At 59.5% G+C, this 18,226-nt stretch overlaps 1 protein-coding gene across 8 annotated transcripts; it reads right to left on the bottom strand.

Annotated features, from left to right (window-relative positions):
* Positions 1-2,026: 2,026 nt before the first annotated feature.
* On the bottom strand, positions 2,027-12,798 carry DENND6B (DENN domain containing 6B). Of its 8 annotated transcripts, none has more exons than XM_070371395.1 (20): positions 12,511-12,798; positions 7,256-7,294; positions 7,143-7,185; positions 6,512-6,624; positions 6,011-6,091; positions 5,351-5,456; positions 5,154-5,233; positions 5,018-5,080; positions 4,703-4,758; positions 4,050-4,172; positions 3,873-3,968; positions 3,682-3,776; positions 3,497-3,562; positions 3,300-3,364; positions 3,132-3,221; positions 2,994-3,047; positions 2,733-2,842; positions 2,525-2,627; positions 2,358-2,432; positions 2,027-2,276 (listed from the first exon to the last, which is right to left on the bottom strand). In XM_070371395.1, exons 1-20 carry the CDS (start codon positions 12,676-12,678, stop codon positions 2,154-2,156), a joined length of 1,749 nt encoding a protein of 582 aa, XP_070227496.1. In that variant the 5' UTR covers positions 12,679-12,798; the 3' UTR covers positions 2,027-2,153. The 8 variants fall into 8 exon arrangements, 7 of the variants coding, with proteins under 7 accessions (XP_070227496.1, XP_070227497.1, XP_070227491.1 ...); XM_070371396.1 differs by having other exon boundaries at positions 3,132-3,212; XM_070371390.1 differs by having other exon boundaries at positions 3,300-3,562.
* Positions 12,799-18,226: the final 5,428 nt, after the last annotated feature.

Genomic DNA, 18,226 nt, shown 5'->3' with positions numbered 1-18,226 from the left:
AATACCAAAGATGCGGGAAGGCCCCCCATCCCAGACTAAAGGCGAGGCTTTAAATAGCGTGCAGGAAGCTTGGGGGTGACGACTGTCCTTCCTGCCCTGGATCAGCCCACATCGTCCCACGCCCATCCCTGGCCACCACTCCAGACCCACACACAACCTCCCAAAGAAAGCGGCCTCCCACACTGGCTGACCGCGGAGCCCCCGTGGACCACTGCTTCCTGCCCATCCAGGCCCTGCTGTGCACAGAGCTCTGGTTGGTGGTGCGTCGGCCTCCTTTGACCCTCCTGACCTTTCCTCCCTCCTCACCGTCTGTCCCAGCCAGGGCTGACCTGATCCTGAGAGAGAACCAGGGAGCTTTGATGGGGGGGAGGATGGAGCTGGCAGGACTCCATGCCAGGCTGTGCTGTGCCCAGAGGCTGCCAGCATTGGAGTCCACCGTGGGCAGCGATGCCACCCTGCCAGGCGGCCCTCCCCCACACCCCCCACCAGGGGAACAAGCTGCTGTGAGGGGCCGCGGCATGGACTCAAGCGGTGCTGGAGGGAGGGCCCGGCATCCAGGGGCATCTGGCGGTGCCCGCTGGGACTGCTGGAGCCAGAAGTCTGGGGGGTCGAGGACACCCCGGAGCCCCCTTGCAGTGCAGCCCTGGGAGGACCATGGGCGAGGCTGCCCTCTAGCACAGGCCGTCATCCTCCAAAAACAGAGGAAGGAGACCGGGCAACGTGCCACAGTGACAGCTGGGCACCCCGCACCTGGCAGCCTTGTCCCAGAGCGGGCAGGGTGCAGGGGGGCCACCGGAGGCGGCGCTCAGGGTGGACGAGCCGACACTGGAGGTTCCGAGACCGGTGCTGCTGCCGTCTGGGGGCGCCCCCACCCAGCTGGGGAGCAGTGGTGGTGCGGCCCGGCCTGGGGGGCGCTCCAGAGGAGACAGGAGGGCCCCACTGGCACCCGCGCCGCCCGCCAAGGGCCTGGAGGCCTCTCAGGTGCAGCCTCTCGGGCGTTTCGCTGGGACCTCCCGAAGGCCTGCGGCTCTGGGTCCAAGCCTCGGCCCGCCCCACCCCACCTCCGGCTGACCAAGCTTCCCTCTGAGTGCAGCTGACGGCACTGGTCGGGCCTGGGTCCAGTGCTCCAAGGTGTCCCATGGGGGCGTGGGTCACTTCAAGGAGGCTTTCAGTCCTTGCCAAGGAGCCTAGGGCCCTGAAACTCTGGAGGGCTCTAGCTGCAGGGGCCGGGTCCGGCTAGAGTCTAAGACCCTCTTCTGCCTGCGGGGGCAGATGGACACGCGGGGGGCCACTGGAGCGCCCGTGAGCTGGGGCAGGGCAAGGCAGAGTGGCGGGAGGGGTGCCCAGTGGGGTGTCCCTCGAGTGGAACCGAGACAGGGCCCTGGACCCGCCTGGCAGTCCCCCAGGCCTGGCAGAAGCCCCACGAGCCGCAGGGCAGCACTCCTCTGAGCGAAGTGGCTTCTCCCCTCCCAGGCGAGGACTGGAGCTGAGATTCCCCTCCAGGCAAGAAGGGGGGCAGGGGGCGCCTGTGTGAGGGAGGCGTCTGCCTGGCAGCCACCTCTTTCTGTCTTTGGTCCTGAGCTGGGCATCCTGGTGGGTCTAAAGTGAAAGTGAAGTCGCTCAGTCATATCCGACTCTTTGCGACCCCATAGACTGTAGCCCAACAAGCTCCTCCATCCGTGGGATTCTCCAGGCTAGAATACTGGAGTGGATTGCCATTTCCTTCTCCAGGGGATCTTTCCAACCCAGGGATTGAACCCAGGTCTCTCGGACGCTTTAACCTCTGAGCTACCAGGGAATGCTGCTGGTAGGTGGGTCTAAAGGACACATCAAAGGCAACGCCTGGGCCTGCAGGGTGCGGGCAGATGGGCGTCTGCAGGGGGTGGGTGGCCTTGGCCCAGATCAGATCAGTAAGGGCTCACAGCGTGCCGCCCCCACCCGCCTAAGACCTTGGGGTGGGCAGGTGGGGCCCAGGGGGAGGTGAGGCTCAGCTGGCACACGAGCCACCAACAGTCAGGGTCCAGGCTATGGTTCCAAATGCCACCTTTACTGCTGGACGACGGTAGTGCCAGGTGGGGGGAAGCAGGGAGCTCGTGGGGGGGCGGGGGAGGAAAACAGCTGCCAGACTCTGGCCGGGGCCCACGGGCATGGTCCTAGGGAGGGCACAGGACGGCCTGCAGGTCCTTGGGCAGGGAGCTGATGGCCGTGTCGATGTACAGCCGTGCCCGCTTCAGTGTCGCCTCCTTCACGGGCAGCTGGTGGCCCTGCGCCCGAACCTAAAGGGACAGCGGGGCTCAGGGGCAGGCAGCCTGCACAGCCGGCTGGCCAAGTGCAGGCAGGGCCGCACAGAATCTCACCAGCCTCTCCCGAAGTTTCAGGATCAGATCCACGACCTCCACCTCGGACTTGTCCTTCATCCAGATCTCGATGTTCTGCGTGGACGATGGGCTGTCTGTCTCCAAAGGCCCCCCCAACTCTGGCAGCAGCTTCCCCTCCAAGCCCCCTCCCCCAGCACTCCCCTCACCGCCTCACAGATGGCCTCGAGGTGAAGGGCCTCAAGCTTCTGGGTCATCTCCCTGTGCCGCTGCCGGTACCACCCGTCAAAATGGGGGGACTTGAAAAACCGCCTGTAGGGGCAGGGGGGCGGTGGCTGTGGGCTCCGGTGGGCTGACGGGTGGGTGCGTGCGCCCACCGGCCGCGGGAGCCCTGGACCCCACCAATGGGCCGCCCACCTGTAGAGGCCCAGCCAGTCGCCCTTGAGGACACAGGTGAGCTGGGGCCCAGATCGCTCCAGGCTTTGCAGGAAGTCATCCTGGCGGAAGGGGCGGATCTGGGGAGGAGTCTGTGACAGTGGCGGCGAGTGGCCAGTGAGCCAGTGCTGGAGGACCAGCCTCACAGGGGCACGCCTGGGCCACTTAGGAGTCTCCCCGGGGCACTTCCCAGGCACACCCCTGGCCCTGACTGAGAACCCCCAGCCCCCCCTGGGACCACACCTTCCAGGGCACGATGCCCTTCTGCAGCGGCATGAGGCTGGCCATGTAGTGCTCCTGGGGGCGGGAGGGCAGTGAGTCTGGGCCACAGCCGCCACCCCCCCCTCCAGTCCCCGGTCCCCTGCCCCGTGATGGCCTCACCAGAGGGATGATGAAGCTCTGAGTGAGCTCCAAGAGGTGGCGCCTCAGCACCGCCGTCTGCACATCCGACGTCCGCTTCTTCTGCAGGCCCTGGGGGTCGCCAGGGCTGAGCCAAAGCACCAGGCCTGGGTCCCCCTCCCAAGGGGAGCACCCCACCCCCAGCGGTACCTTCAGCAGCCGTCTGAGCAGGGCCTTGTCTCGGTGGAGGTGGGCTGTGTACGCGGTGTAGAGGCCTGGGGAGGGCAGAGAGCCGCGTGCTCTGCTCTGGGGGTGGGGGCACCCCCTCCGGCTGTGCCAGCCCCACTGCCCGCCCCTGCCCGGCCCCAAGGCCTGTCTCTGGGTCCCAGGAGAAGAGGAACACGGACCTGGCTTGGTGTCCAGGGTCTTCAGCCTCGAGGGCTTTTTCAGTTTGACCTGCTTGGGAAGGTCCCCTACGAGACACACCCCACGGCCGGGCCTCAGGGCCTCAGCTCTGTCTCTGTAGGCTCAGACCCCACAAGGCCCCACGCACGTCCCCAGGGGCCCTGGGTGGAGGCGGAGACAGCCTCACCTGACATCTTGGGCTCCCCGACTCGGAGAATGTGGGGCCAGTGCTGGAGTGTTTTGATAAAGAAAGGGTTTGTGACTCCCAGGACCACGTTTGGTCTAGAGAGAGAGAAAAAGGGAGGGAAGGAGGCGAGGCGTGGCGGGGGCAGGAGCCGGGCCGGGCGGGGGAGGGGCGGGGCCGAGGACGGCGCTTACGGGGCCTGCGTGCGCGTGGTAAACTCCTTGAACTCGCTGTCATGGATGGTGAAGTAGGGGCGGTAATCGCAGCAGAACTTGAGGGGCTGCAGGCAGCTGCGGGAGTGGGGGCCCTCCGGGCAGTGAGCACGCGGGGCGGGCCCTGGGCCCCTGCCCCCCGCCGGGCGCCCAGCCAACCTTGTCAGCGCCAGGACCATCTCCGAGGACACGGCGGGCGAAGGCGCCAGGACCAGCAGGGGCTCCCCGAGCAGCATCAGCTCCCACAGCAGCTGCACGTGGGCCAGCACGGGCCGGAAGCACCTGGGGGGGCGGGGGGCCGGCGGGGGTGTCGGCCGGGCAGGGGGCTCCCCAGCTCCGACCACCTGCCCCCACAGGTCCGGGCAGGCCCTGCTCCGAGTGGACGCCGGACTCACACCAGAGGGAAACGGTGGAGAGACGTGGGAACCTGCTGAGGGCGCGTCCAGGCCGCCCCCGTGGCCCCCAAGCTGGAGGCCGGCATCCCTGGCTCCTGCTGGACCTGGCGGGGCTCCAAAGGTGGGGTCCCCCGCCGACCCCCCAGGGAGCATGGCCTTCCCCCGCGGCACCTTCCAGCACCGTCACTGCTGTCCCTGCGCAGCCTGCCCATGGCTCTCGGATCCTCTGGGTGCAGACCCTGGGCACCGGGCTCCCTGTCTGCCCAAGTCTCCCTCTCAGAACAGGCCGGGGGGCCAGCTCCTGACTGGCAGTGCCCCTGGCAGCCCCGCCCGGATGGGCCTGAACCTCAGGGGCTCACTCACCGTCTGCGGCGGGCGGGGGTTGGGGGGGGTGAGGTGGGGGCGTGCAGGGCTCACCTGAACAGGTCCAGCTCGTGGACGCTGGGGAGGACCACCGAGGCTGGCAGCAGGGTCTGCGAGGCGTGAGGGGCCAGGCTGAGACTGAGGCTGCTGCCCCAGAGCACCAAGCGGCCCCTGTCCCCCCAGAGGAGTTCTCGGGCTGCATCCCTACCCACAGGTCTCCCTGAGCCCAGCACCCAGGAGCAGGCGGGGCCACCCCGCCCCCAACTGGGTCATGGGCTTTGTCTGGGGTGTGGCCGGCCCCAGGACCCCAGCAGGGGAGCTGGGAGGCCTGGGCCGGGGGCAGGGTTGCGGCAGGCAGAGGGGCCCCACCTCGTGGCCGCTGGGCTCCAGGGGCCCGGACTCAGGTGTGTCCGCTCTCGATGGGATGTGCACCTGTGGACCAAGGGGCAGCTGCGGCGGGAGGGCCACACGCACAGGGGCCCCCGCGCCGGCTGCCAGCTCCCACCTGGAGGACGACTCCCATGACGGGCAGGCTCAGGGTCCGCCCCGGCGCGGGCGCCGGCCATTGGTCGATCTCGTTGCAGACTGTGGACACAGGCGGCTGGTGTCAGAGGCTGGGCCTGGAGGAAGCTGCCCAGCGGAACCGCCGCGAGCTATAGCCGGGTGGACGCAGTGGCCCCGCCGGGCCTGCTGGTTGCTCACCTGCTTCCAGGCAGGGCGCCAGCTTGTCGAAGAACTCGGGGGCCACCAGGCCCAGCAGTGCCTGGAACAGCCGGACAAAGGGCAGGCGGGACAGCAGCACCAGCGACTGCAGGGACCCCGGGGCTGGTGAGACGCCGCCCCAGCCCATGGGGACCCCGCAGGGACTCCTGGGGCCTGGCTCTCCAGGGCTGCCCGGGGCAGGGCGTCCCACCGGCTTTCTAGGATGGCTGTCTCAGGAACAGCCTGACGAGGGACTTCAGGTCACTAGAAAACCACCACCACAGCAGAGCAAGCTGGAGCCCAGGCCTTTGGCAAAGGCACGTGGCCAGGATTCTGGGAGGGTCTCCTGGGATTCAAGCACCTTCTGCTCTGGTTCCTGAGCTCAAGAATGAAGTCACGGAGACTGTGATGAGGCGCCCCACCCACATCCCAGCTTGGGGAGGGGCAGGGAGCCGGGGCTGGACAAGGCTGCGGGCGGGCTGGGCGAAGCGGGGCCTCCACAGAGCCCACACCCCGGCCTGGGTGGTGGTGGGCTCAGCCCGGCACCAAGTGCCCAGAGCTGCAGAGGAGAGGGTGTTCCTGGAGGCTCCGGACCCCAAGGCCGTTAGTCCCTCCTGACGGCAGCTGCCCCCGCTCCCAGTGGAGCCACCCCAGGCTCACCTTCTGGAAGTAGCCCCGCTTCACGGAGCTGTCCTTCACCTGCCTGAAGTACACGTAGCCAAAGTAGTGTGCGGGCTCTCTCTGGAAGGAGGGGTGTCAGCCAGGCCGCGCCCCCGCCCACGCTCCCTGCTGCCCCCGTGGACCCCGGCCCAGGCTGTGGCATGCTCTCCCCAGCCTCCAGCTGGCCTGTGAACCTTGGCTCTGGGAACCTGGGAACCTCTCCAGGGACATCTCCGCAGACCCGGGCAGCGGTTCGGGGCTCGGGAGGCCTTTAGGCCTGCACCCTAAGCCCTGCCCTGGTGCACACGAGCGCCCAGGACCAGCTCCGGGGACACCAGCAGGGCCTCAGAAGGGCTGGCCAGCCCCCGCTCGAGGCTGGGGCGCCAGGCTCAGCTTGCGGCAGTCGGAGACCCTGCCGGCTGGGGGTGGGCCAGGCGGCCTGAAGGGGCAGCTCCCGGCCGGATCCTGCCCCATGGTGGAGGGGAGGGGGTAGCCGCTCACCTGGAGTGACGCGGGGGCCCCTCTGTCGCCACGCTTCTCACCCGCGTGCCCGGGGCACCTCTGCCCTCCACACTGACGGATGCGAAAGCTGAACTGCGTGTCCCCAAGGCAGCCTGGGGAAGAGAAGGCCTGTCACGCTGGGTCCAGCTGGAGTCTCTCCTGCCAGCCCCTGGGGGGTCGGAGGGGGGAGGCCAGAGCCCCTTTATCTCCCCACAGAGGCCCCCGTGCCCTGACTCCTGTATCTCGGGGTTTAACCTCACTCAGCACACAGACACGCGTAGATAGCCCCGCAGTGTGGGCACAGAGGAAGCCCACTGTGGGGTGGCAGGACCTCCATGTGACCTGGCTGAGCCTGCCTGGGATGGAAAACAGGCTGGCCACACATGCGAGCCCCGGGGAAGGGCCGAGGCCAGGACCCGGTGGCCCCTCTGCCGGGGCGAAGACCAGACCCCGCGGGTCCCTCTGCCCAGACCCCTCTTTCCACAGGAGCCAGGGAGCCTGGCGGCCACTCAGGACTCAGAATATCTCCCCAGAGGAAGCTCGGCCGGGGCTCCAGGCGGTGCGGTGCGGGCCGGGCCGGTCCCAGAGCGACGCCCAGGGCAGGGCAGGGAGAGGCGGTGGGGTGGCCTACCTGAGTGGGAGTCGGGAAAGGACAGGTAGCAGATGCTGCTTTTCTGAAACACAGAAACCCCATGAGGGTCTGCTCTCCAGGCAAGGTCTGCTCCCGAGAGGGCTGAGACCCACCTCCTTGTCCGTGAGCTGGAAGTCACTGGGGTACACCAGCTGTGGGGGACACAGACCGCTTGGTGGCATGGGCTGGGCTGGCTCGGTGCTGGGCTGCACCCCCTCCGCCTCCTCTGACTCCCTGCTGACCCTCCCCCTCTCCTGGGCTCCACACCCACCCCAGCATCCTGGCCCCTGCAGCATGGGGCCACTCCCGGCCCCATCCTTCCCGTTTCTTGGCCGGCATACCCTGACCAAGCTTGACTCCCTGCCCACATTCTCACCCTCATGGCCGCTTGCTCAGACCGGCCTCTCTGTCTCCATGGACCAACTGCCCGTCCCCAAGACGCCCCCTCACTTGGAGGGGGGCAGGCCCTGCTGGCCTCCGCGCCTGCCCTGCCCACCCAGAGGGGCTTGGCTGTACCCTTCCCTCCCCGCCTGCTCGCGCAGGCAACCAGCCTCCTCGTCCCGGCTTCACTAGGTGGTGCCTGACGCTGACACCCTTGCCTCTGAGCATCTTCACTCCAACCCCCACTAGGGAGGGGTCCGGGAGCTTCCAGCCTGCTCCCGCTTTGGAGCATGACCTGTGGGGTACCCAAGCCCCAGAAGTGTCCAGGGAGCACGACCAGCTGGCCAGGCTGTATCTGGGAGACGGGGCGTGCTCGAGGGGAGCCAAGCAGGTTGAGGCTTGCCTGTCCAGCCAGCAGCCCTGTGCTCAGGCAGCGGGTCTGAATGGATCTCCTTGTGGGACGCAAAAAACAGCAGGCAGCCCCGAATGCTGCTGTTCCTCGGCGGCGCCGCTGCCCTGGCCTGTGCTCAGAGTAGCAGGCTGGTTCCAGTGGCTGCCTGCAGTGGACCGGGAGCAGAGGGGGCTGGTGTGCGTGGCCCCCTTCTCACTCTGTGCCAAACTCCCAGGCAGAGGAGCACGTGGGCTTTGGCTGAAACTAGGCTTCTTCTGGGCTGTGCCCTGAACCCCAGATGCTGAGTGCTGGGCCCTGGGACTCCCGCTGGCGCAATCGTGTAGCTCCTGCCTCCGTGTGCTCTGGGCCTACTGTTTCCTCTGCTGCCACCAAGTGTCCCGAGGCCTGGGACTGTGTCCCAGGCACTTCTGCCTCGGAGCCCCGGCAGGGAGCAGACCCTCACCAGATACCGCGCCGCAGGCATGTCTTGTTTTATTACACTTTGCTTTATTGTGCTTCTGGACGTCATGACTATTTCACAAATTAAGGGCTTAGCAATTCTACAGGCGCCATTTTCTCACGTCACACTTCTGCGTCGTATCCTCGTAACTTCCACAACATCTCAAACTTTTTCACCACTGTATGTGTCTCAGTGACCTGTGATCTATGTATTTGATATTACTGTTGCAAAATGATGACTTACTGAAGGCTCAAACGATAGCGTTTTTTAGCAGGGAAGCACTTTGAAATAAAGGTACACACATTGTTTTTAGATGCGGTGCCATTTCTTGCATGCTCGTTACACCAAGGTCTAAGGTAGTAGTAGTAGCGTTAGTCGCTCAGTCGTGTCGGACTCTTTGCGACCCCATGGACTGTAGCCCATCAGGCTCCTCTGTTCATGGAATTCTCCAGGCAAGAATACTGGGGTGGATGGCCATTCCCTTCTCCAGGGCATCTTCCCAACCCAGGGATTGAACCCGGGTCTCCTGCATTGCAGGCGGATTCTTTACTGTCTGAGCCACCAGGGAAGCTAGTGTAGCCGTAACTTTTTTATGTGCTGGGAAGCCAGGAAATCTGTGTGACTGGCTTTACTACAGTAGCCTGGAACTGAACCCCCAACAACTCTGAGGGGCCTATATTTATGGAGAGTGTGAAAACATGTCTCTAAAGGACAGTGGAACAGGTGGGTCACGTAGAAATCACAAGATGTCAGCTAAGGCGGCAGCAAGAAGGAGGAGCCAAGAGGAAGGAGGCTGCTGTTGCTGCTGCTTTAGTCCCTAAGTCGCGTGACTCTCTGCGACCCCTCGGACTACAGCCCGCCAGGCTCCTCTGTCCATGGGATTTCCCAGGCAAGAACACTGGAGTGGGTTGCCATTTCCTCCTTCAGGGGCTCTTCCCAACCCAGGGATTGAACCTGCGTCTCCTGCTTGGCAGGCAGATTCTTTACCACTGAACCTCCTGAGAAGAGGTAGGAGGGGAGCTGGCCAAACGCTGTTTGTCTGTGGGGTGGGCCCACAGAGGTACCTGGAGACAGCACCCAGAGAGGCAGGAGCCACAGGGCTGCGCGGGCCAGGCCTCTGCGTGTCTGTTGAGAAGGGCAGAGGAAAGGCAGGTGCCTGGCGGCCAGGGCAGGGCACACCAGGCTCTCAGTGCTGAGGTCAGGGGTCTGAATCTGGTCTGCAGGCATAGGAATCGTGCAGCGTCTGAGCAGGCTTGCAGCCCTGCCAAGGGCTCTGCGTTCAGAGTTTAGGAGCCGGGAGCACAGGCCAGAGGGAAGGCCACACCTGAGCGAGGGGAAAAATGGGGCAGACCCACAGAGACGGGCAGAGGGCACAGAGCCTGCATATGGTGAGCCTTGTCCCCTGGAGCCACGGGGTCTCATCCTTTCCACCCAAGCCTCAGGGCTCAGGGGTGGTGCTGCTGTAACCCAGGCGTCCTGAGGACAACAGACGTGGGAGCTTCGGAGCTTCGCCTTGCTGGAGGAGGTACCTACAGGAAAGCGCTTCTCTATGCGCGGCATGGGTGCCCTAGTAGTGTCCTGAGCCGAGGCTGCCTATTCCAGTCTCTCCTCACACGTGCGGCATCGCTTCCCGAGGCTGTGATGCAGGACGTCAGGGGCACTGACTGAAGCTGACGTGGGGGGTCTTCATGACGCGGGGGTCTCTCAAGCTGCCTTCCATTTGGCCAGACATTAAAAGGGATGTAAAAGTATCAAATAATGCCATTCTCCTCAGTAAACTTGTTTCTGAAAATATGGTTGTTTTGGTGGAAATATTAATAGCTATATTAATATAAATGGTATCTCTTGATTCAAAATGGATTAATATGCATTTTTAATTTTTCAGTTTTAACTTTTAGTGTAGAGAACGTTGATAGATGCGACCCACATAAAAAGCCCCTTGGGCCTTCGGTAGTTTCGGAGACTGAAAGAGTCGTGAGACTGCAGTGCGGGAGCTGTGGCCAGCTGAGGGGACGTTGATACCCGCTGGAGCCAGGACCCTCTGGGCTCGGCCGTGGTTCACTTCACCGGCTTTGTGGTTGGCGGGGCTGCAGAGAGGAGCGCTGCCAAGGCCTGAGGCAGCGGAGCTGGGCCCTCTGCTCGGCTGGGAGCACAGCCCTGCCCGCCCTCCCTGCAGGTCTGACCCCTGCCTGCCTGCAGGCTCCAGAGCACCCACGTGGGTGGGACACCACAGACATCCCGCACGCTCTCGGGGGGCGGGGCCTGAACCACTGACTCTGTGTCTCTAGCACAGGACATGAACTGCCGGTGGGCAGGCCCCGGCATCGCACCCAGCTCTGTGTCCTCATGTCCAGCACCAGGACCATGGAGCCTGGCTGGCGGCAGTCGCTTGATACTGGATTTATTGAGTGACTGAATGGCTGGCTCCTTGCCTTTGCTTTTGCTGGCTTCTGGGGGGAGGGGTTACTTGAAACAGCCCCCCTCCCAGGTCTGGATGCCTCCTTCTCATCCTCCAAGATCTGGCCAAGTGCTGTTCCTTCCTCTGAGCTGCGTCTGCCCATGGAAGTCTCCATGACGCACGAGTGTCCGGAGGGCAGTTCCTGGGTCTTCCATCCTGCCCCAGCGCCAAGCACAGTGCCAGAGCCTCCGTGGTGCTCAGCCAGGCCAAGCCCAGGAAAAACAAGCAAGGGCAGGGCAGGTGCTCCATGAGTGATTGTGGATTCAGCTGAAATGACGCCTGATCCTCCCCACAATCTCCAGGGGGGAGAAGAAAGACAAGACTCAAACCAGTGAGCACCGGGGGGCTGCCCTACCTGATCCCTGCACAGACGCGCCGGCCCCCCAACACCCCGGGAGTTATACAGCCCCAGCAAAGCTTGGAAGCCCAGCACATGGAGCCTTTAACTGTTCTTGCTTGAATGGTTAAGTTCTAGAAAATCATACATGAGAATGCCTTAAGGAAATAGTAGACTCCCTTCCCTTGTGATTTCATCGGGAACAATTTGGGCACCAGCAGGAAAATGGACTCTGAGATGCTGGGCAAATCACCTGACCTCTCTGCTCTCAGGTTCCTGCATCAAGTCAGCCTGGTGCGCCATCAGGGGACAGGTGCGGTGAGTGGGGTCCCCACAGCGAGCTGGGTGATGTCAGCCTTCTGCCCATTAGGACTTGAGCTTCCCACAGCCTCGTGGAGTTCAGCAAGGCCTTGGAAAACAGCCCTTCACCCTGACGCTGGCTTTCCCATGACGGCTGACCAGGCTCACCTCAGCCAACTGCAGCCACGGGATGCACCACCTCCTGGGTTCTCAGAAAGCTGCCTCAGACAGCATGCTGAAGCCTATGTCTTAAGCCTCCCCTGCCCTGGTCAGCTCCACAGTCTGTGTCATGGCCTTCAGGGCACAGGGAAGACCATCCCGCCAGGCCTGCTCAACTACAGAAGACCTTCCTCTCTGAGTCTGTCACGTTGTCATCTACATCCATGTGGGTGGGGGTGGGAAAGAGTCTCGAAGGCAGGGAGAATTCCCTAGGCTGGGTGGGCTGGGTGCAGTCAGTGCACAGAAAGATGACTCCCAGGGCTGGATGTGACCCACCAGGGGTCTGGATCAGGTTCTAAGTTAACAAGGAGGAGCCCAGAGGTTTAAGCAAGAGACCACAGATATTGGACTTGGGGTTGACGAATCTGGAGCCTTCCGCAGGTGGAGCTGTCAGCCTTGCATCCTCCCGGGACGTGGGATGGAGGGAGGGGAGGAGTCAAGGGTGACCCCTGGGATTCTGGCCGGAGTAACTGAGGGGAGAAGGTGTCATAGTGTGGGAAAGGCGGGGGCGGGGGGAGCGGGGAGAGACAGGCTTTTCCTGGGGAGGAATCAAGTGTGCCACTTTCGGGATGAGAAGTGCAGGGCTCCCCTCTCCTCCATCCCGATGGGAGGTCTTGGCAACTTCACATTTTCCCCTCTGCTTGGGGGGCGTGTTTCAGGAGGGGACCAGCGCAGGGTTCCAGAGGGGGAAGAACCGGAGGGTATCTCACGGGCAGTGGGATTCCCAGGCCCCTCGGCAACGCCTGAGCCGCATCCGCCTCCAGCGACAGCGCAGGACCCGCCCTCCGCGGCCGCCCCGGCCCCGGCCCGCGGCCCCCTCACCTCCAGCGCCTGGCCCAGCTCCAGGTCGAAGGTGACCACGCACACGCACTCCAGCCAGGCCGAGAAGCGTGCCCAGGGCGTCCCCGGTGCCCGCATCCCGGACGACGGCGCGCCGAGGCGGCCGCGAGCCCGCTGCGGCCCGGCGCCGGCCCCGGCCCCCTGGTCCATAGCCGCAGCTACCTGCACCGCCCAGCGTTGCCCGGGAAACGGCCCGAGGCGTTGCCGAGGGAACCGACCGGCCGCAGCAACCCCGGCGCTACAGCACAGCGCGGCGGAGCAGTCGAGAGGCCATCGCGGGCCAGAACGGCCCAGGGGCGATCTCGCGCGCCCCTGGCGGCTGGAGGAGCGCCGTGCGGCGGAGAGGCTCCGAGACCACAAGCGAGATGCTCCTGCGCGGGCCAGAGCGGCCCGAGCCTGGAGGAGGGACTTCCGGTGGGAGGAGTGATCGGGGAAGCCGAGCCAGGGCCGGGGCGCCGCCCCGGGGGGCGCGGCGTGTCCCCGCCTGGTTGAGCCGGGCGAGTGCCCTGCCCGGCAGGGTTTCGTCGTTACTGACCTCCCACTCTACCGGCTGTCCTGGTCTCCTTTGAGTTTTGTCCCCGTGGTCGCCTCCTGGCGTGCGGATTTGCAGAGGGTCCGTGTGTGACCTCTGGGGCACTTTTGCTTTCTTTAGCCCGGATACCGGTGCTGGGAGACTCCCGCAAGTGCCCTCCTCGCCTGTTGGGTCCACTGCTTTTCCAGATACTTCTGGGCCCCTGTTGGACAGCCTTTGCATACCGTCTCAGACCCGTCTGTCCAAACCGAATTCTGTGTGTAACGCGTAACTCCAGCCAGCAGTGCCGTTTTATTTTCGGCTGCGGTGGGGAAGTGTGGCTGGGGGCGGATGGCAAGCCCCCTCTTCTTCTACGGCATCACCAGCCCTTGCCCCTCAAAATGTGGCCTCAGAGTCTCATCCCCCCCACCCGCATCACACACAGGATCATGGAAGGGCGACTTTGGAGCTGAGACAATAATATAACTGACACGCTCCTCTCTCTCTCTCTCTCTGTGTATATATATATATATATATATATATATATATATATATTTTTTTTTTTTTTTTTTAAAAAGCTCCGCACTTAGCCTAGGATAGACTAGCTCGGAGTAACAGCTCCCAAGTCTTCAGTAGATTTCTCACTGTCCATAGACCGATGGGAGAATCAGGTGTCTCTTCTTGACTTACCTCTGGAACTCATGGCCTCTTACGGCACTGGCAGTGGAAAAGAGATTAGTGGAGACCTGCTAGCTATTAATTGCCTTGGCCTACAAGTGATCAGGAAGATCCCCTGGAGAAGGAAATGACAACCCACTCCGGCATTCTCGCCTGGGAAATCCTGTGGATAGAGGAGCCATGGCAGGCTCGAGTCCATGGGGTTGCAAAAAACTTGGACACAGCTTAGAGACTAGACAACAACAACGATACGTGATATAACACTTCTGCCTAGAATCCATGGGCCAAAATGAGTCAGAAAAGGGAATCAGAAACTGGTAGTTGCCACACTGCTGGCTTTGAAGATGGAGGAAGGGACCATGAACCAAGGAAAGCAGGCAGCCTCCAGAAGCTAGAACCAGGCAAGGGAATGATTCTCCCCTCGAGCCTCCAGAAGGAATGCAGTTCTGCTGACACCTTGATTTAAGCCCCATAAGATGCAATTCAGATTTCTGACTTCCAAAACTGTAAGTGTACATTGTTTTAAGCCACTGAATTTGTCATAATTTGTTGCAACAGCCCTATAGCTTCCCAGCTGATGCTAGTGGTAAACAAAAAAACCCAAGTGCCAGTGCAGGAGACATAAGAGACCTGGGTTTGATCCCTGGCTCAGGAAGATCCCCTGGAGAAGGGCATGGCAGCCCACTCCTGTATTCTTGCCTGGAGAATCCCATGGACAGAGGAACCTGGTGGGCTACAGTCCATAAGGTCGCAAAGAGTCAGACAGGACTGAAGTGACTTAGCAGGCAAGCAGTAAACTACTACATACAATATGCAGTCTTTCTGTTTGGTTTCTTGCACTTCAGTTCAGTTCAGTTGCTCAGTCGTGTCTGACTCTTGGCGACCCCATGGACCGCAGCACACCAGGCCTCCCTGTCCATTACCAACTCCTGGAATTTACCCAAACTCATGTCCATTGAGTTGGTGATGCCATCCAACCATCTCATCCTCTGTCGTCCCCTTCTCCTCCTGCCTTCAATCTTTCCCAGCATCAGGATCTTTTCAAATGAGTCAGCTCTTCACATCAGGTGGCCAAAGTATTGGAGTTTCAGCTTCAACATCAGTCCTTCCAATGAACATCCAGGACTGATCTCCCTTAGGATGGACTGGCTGGATCTCCTTGCAGTCCAAGGGACTCTCAAGAGTCTTTTCCAACACCACAGTTTGACAGCATCAATTCTTCAGCACTCAGCTTTCTTATAAAGAACTCTCACATCCATACATGACTACTGGAAAAACCATAGCCTTGAGTAGATGGACCTTTGTTGGCAAAGTAATGTCTCTGCTTTTTAATATGCTGTCTAGGTTGGTCATAACTTAGCATAGTATTTTTGAAGTTCATTCATGTTGTTGTGAATATCAGTAATTTGTTCCCTTATATGACTAGTCGTTCATTGTCTGGATGCATGACATTTTCATAATCCACTCTCAGTGGAGTTATTTAAAGAAATTTCAGTTGAAGTTGGAGCCAGGATAGCCAGAACGCTCTGGTTGGGAGCGTTCCCATGTCCACAGTTCACTGTCAGTTATCAGAAACAGGAAGACAGGTGTCTCTACTTTTTCTCTAACAGGAAGCAGAAAACTTCCCTCCACCCAAGGACATCCAAGCCAATCAAAGACTGTCACAGCCCAACCTTTGGGAAGCCTCCAAGCTCCTCCAGTGGACTCCAGTTATCATATTATCACAGCTCCTCCTTCTCCCCCTTTTCTGGGCTGTATGTTCAGTTTATAAGAAACTGTCAAACTATTTTCCAAAGGGGCTTTACTGGTTGATGTTACCACTAGCAATGTACGAAGGTTCCAGTTTTTCCACATCCTTGCCACATTTGATGTGGTCAGCCTTTTTATTCCTTTTTTAAGATTTCAATTCGTTTCCATTGTTGTTGGCTGCCCTGGGTGTTTGTTGCTGTGCACAGGCGCGCTCTCTCATTGCGGCAAGTCCGGGCAGCTCTGCTGTTGTGGAGCACAGCAAGATTCTCAACCCCGGACCACCAGGAAGAGGAGCCCCCGCTCACCGCAACTGGAGAAACCCCACATGCAGCGAGGAAGACCCGGGCAGTCGCAAATAAACCTGTAGAGAGACAGAGATGGGGCTGGAGTGTGAAACCCACATGGATTGCTGGCAGCAACCGGAAGTTAGCAGATGTGTGAAATGGTCCCTCAGAGCCTCCGGAAGGAACCCAGCCTGCTGACACCTTGATTTCAGACTCCTGGCCTCCTACACTGCGAGAGAACGGATTTCTGTTGTTCAACTCTCCAGGTTTGTATCTGTTACAGCAGCCTTAGCAAACAAATATAAGCTCCTGCTAAGACCATGGCTGCTGAGTTTCTAATGAACTTCCCTGGTTGGCAGCGTTTCCCGCCCTTTGTCATGACACTCTGGGACAGTTAAGCTTCTCCAGTGTAACTCCAGGAGGACCTGGCAGCTGGCACTTGTCTTCCCCAGGCTTGGCCCCAGGAGCCTTTTCCCTTTGTTGATTTTACCTTGTATCCTTTTCCTGTAAAAAATTCTGGCTAGTCTGATAATTCCAATCTCTCTGCCATGTCTGGTTCTGAACTGTGCTTTGTCTCTTCAGATTGTGTCTTTTGCCATTTAATTGTGTGATCTGCCTTGTAATTATTTTGCGACAGCCAGACATGATGTACTGGGTGGAAGGACCTGCTGAAAACAAGCCTTAGTAACATCAGGTGAGGGGTGGGGGAGGGAAGCCTTCTTCCCTGGGACCAGAGCCCAGGCCTCAGTCCATCTTGGGATGAGGCCCCAGTCTCTTACTGAGTCTGTGCCTCTGGATGGGAACTTCACAAGTGTTTCTCCGTTTTATATCTCCCCTTGGTTGGGGCAGGATGTCCAGGGGAGGCTGGAGCTGGACATTTCCCTTTCCCAGGTCAGTTAGGCTCTGATAACACCCCAGCAGGTCAGGCTCTGGCTAACAAGATTTCCTTGAAGGCAGCCTTGTTAGGAAAAACAGAGTGCTCAGAACGTTGGGAATGGTTCCTTCCCTCCCTCGGCAGAAAGCTTGAGGGGACTTTGCTGCGATATTTACTTGGGAACCTGGTCATGTTCCAGGGGTAAATCTCACAGTACTGTATGGACTCCCTTAGGACTGAGTCCCCGTGGTGTTTTTAACTCTCAGACTTGTCTATGGTGAGCCTCCAGAAATTTATTAATTACAGTTTGGTCCCGCCTCCTCACACAGAGTCTCAAGTCAGTTTCTCTCCTGAATGTTTGCAGACTGTGACGACTTGTATTCACCTGCCTATCTCTCCTACCTTGGGAAGAGTGGTTTGCTGTGTTCTCTCTTCTCTTACAGACCCAAGAAGAGTTGCTAATTTTTCAGTTTGTTTAGCCCTTTACTTCTCAGCAGAGATTGGCGACTTCCAAGCTGCTTGCATGCAGAATCCTACAGTGCAGAACTGAGGTGGTGAGTGCAGACATCCTTGGCTTGTTTCCAGTCTTTAAAAAGCATAACATCTTTCACCATTAAGTTTGATGTTAGCTATAGATATTTTCCTTTAATGAAGTTGATAAATTTCCCATCTGGTCCTAGTTTTTTGAGAGTATTTATCATGAATGTGTGTTAAATTTAGTAAAATGCCTTTTCTGCAGCTATTGTGACAATCTTGTGGGTTTTACCCTCTTTCCTATTAATATAGTGTATTACATTAATTGAATTTTGGATGCTAAACCAACTTTGCATTCTTGGAATAAACCCCACTGATCTTGGTAGATAAGTCTTTTTATAAGTTGTTGAATTTGGTTCTTCACTCCTGGGTTTTTTTTTTTTCTGTCTTAAATTTTTTTTTCTTCACTCCTATGAATTTGAGAGAGCAGCTTGAAGAACTTTCTTTTTCTTTTCATTTTCTTTCAGTTTGATGAACTTTCTTTAGTGTTTCTGATAAGGGAAATCTCTTCCCAATAAATTTCCTGTTTTGTTTACTGGGACTATCTTTATCTCACTTTCATTTTTCTCTCCAGCCTTCGTTTTTGAAGGATAGTATTGCTGAGTATAAAATTCATTCATTGGCAGGTTTTGTCTTTCCTTTGCACATTTTTCTTTTTTGTTTCGTTTTTCTTTCGACACTTGGCCCACGTCATTTCACTGCCTGTGGCCTCCATCGTCTCTTGTGAGAAGTCAGCTATTTAACCGTGTCCTCCTTCCCATGGGTGGGATGGGGGTCATTTTCCTCTTGCGGTTTTCATGGATTTCTTTGTCTTTGACATCCAGGCATTTGGTTATGGTGTATACAGGTGTGGCTGTCTCTGTGTTGATCCTGTTTGGTTTATGGAGGAGCAGTTTTCTGATCTGGGGAGTCCCGGGTGTCTCAGTGGTAAAGAATCTGCCTGTCAATGCAGGAGACTCAGGTTTGATCCCTGGGTCGGAAAGATTCCCCTGGAGGAGGAAATGGCAGCCCACTCCAGTATTCTTGCTGGGATAACCCCATGGACAGAGGAGCCTGGTGGGCTGCAGT

This window comes from Bos mutus, chromosome 5 (assembly GCF_027580195.1).
Source record: "Bos mutus isolate GX-2022 chromosome 5, NWIPB_WYAK_1.1, whole genome shotgun sequence".
Classification (NCBI taxonomy): domain Eukaryota; kingdom Metazoa; phylum Chordata; class Mammalia; order Artiodactyla; family Bovidae; genus Bos; species Bos mutus.
The sequence above is the reverse complement of the archived record's forward strand: the minus strand, read 5'-3'. Positions and strand labels throughout refer to the sequence as shown.

Coding starts and splice junctions, on each gene's coding strand:
- DENND6B (XM_070371390.1), bottom strand. CDS start 12,678: ATGGACCAGGGGGCCGGGGCCGGCGCCGGGCCGCAGCGGGCTCGCGGC. Junction 7,186..7,255: donor TCCAGCTCACGGACAAGGAG/GTGGGTCTCAGC, acceptor TCTGTGTTTCAG/AAAAGCAGCATCTGCTACCT. Junction 5,081..5,153: donor TCATGGGAGTCGTCCTCCAG/GTGGGAGCTGGC, acceptor CTTGGTCCACAG/GTGCACATCCCATCGAGAGC.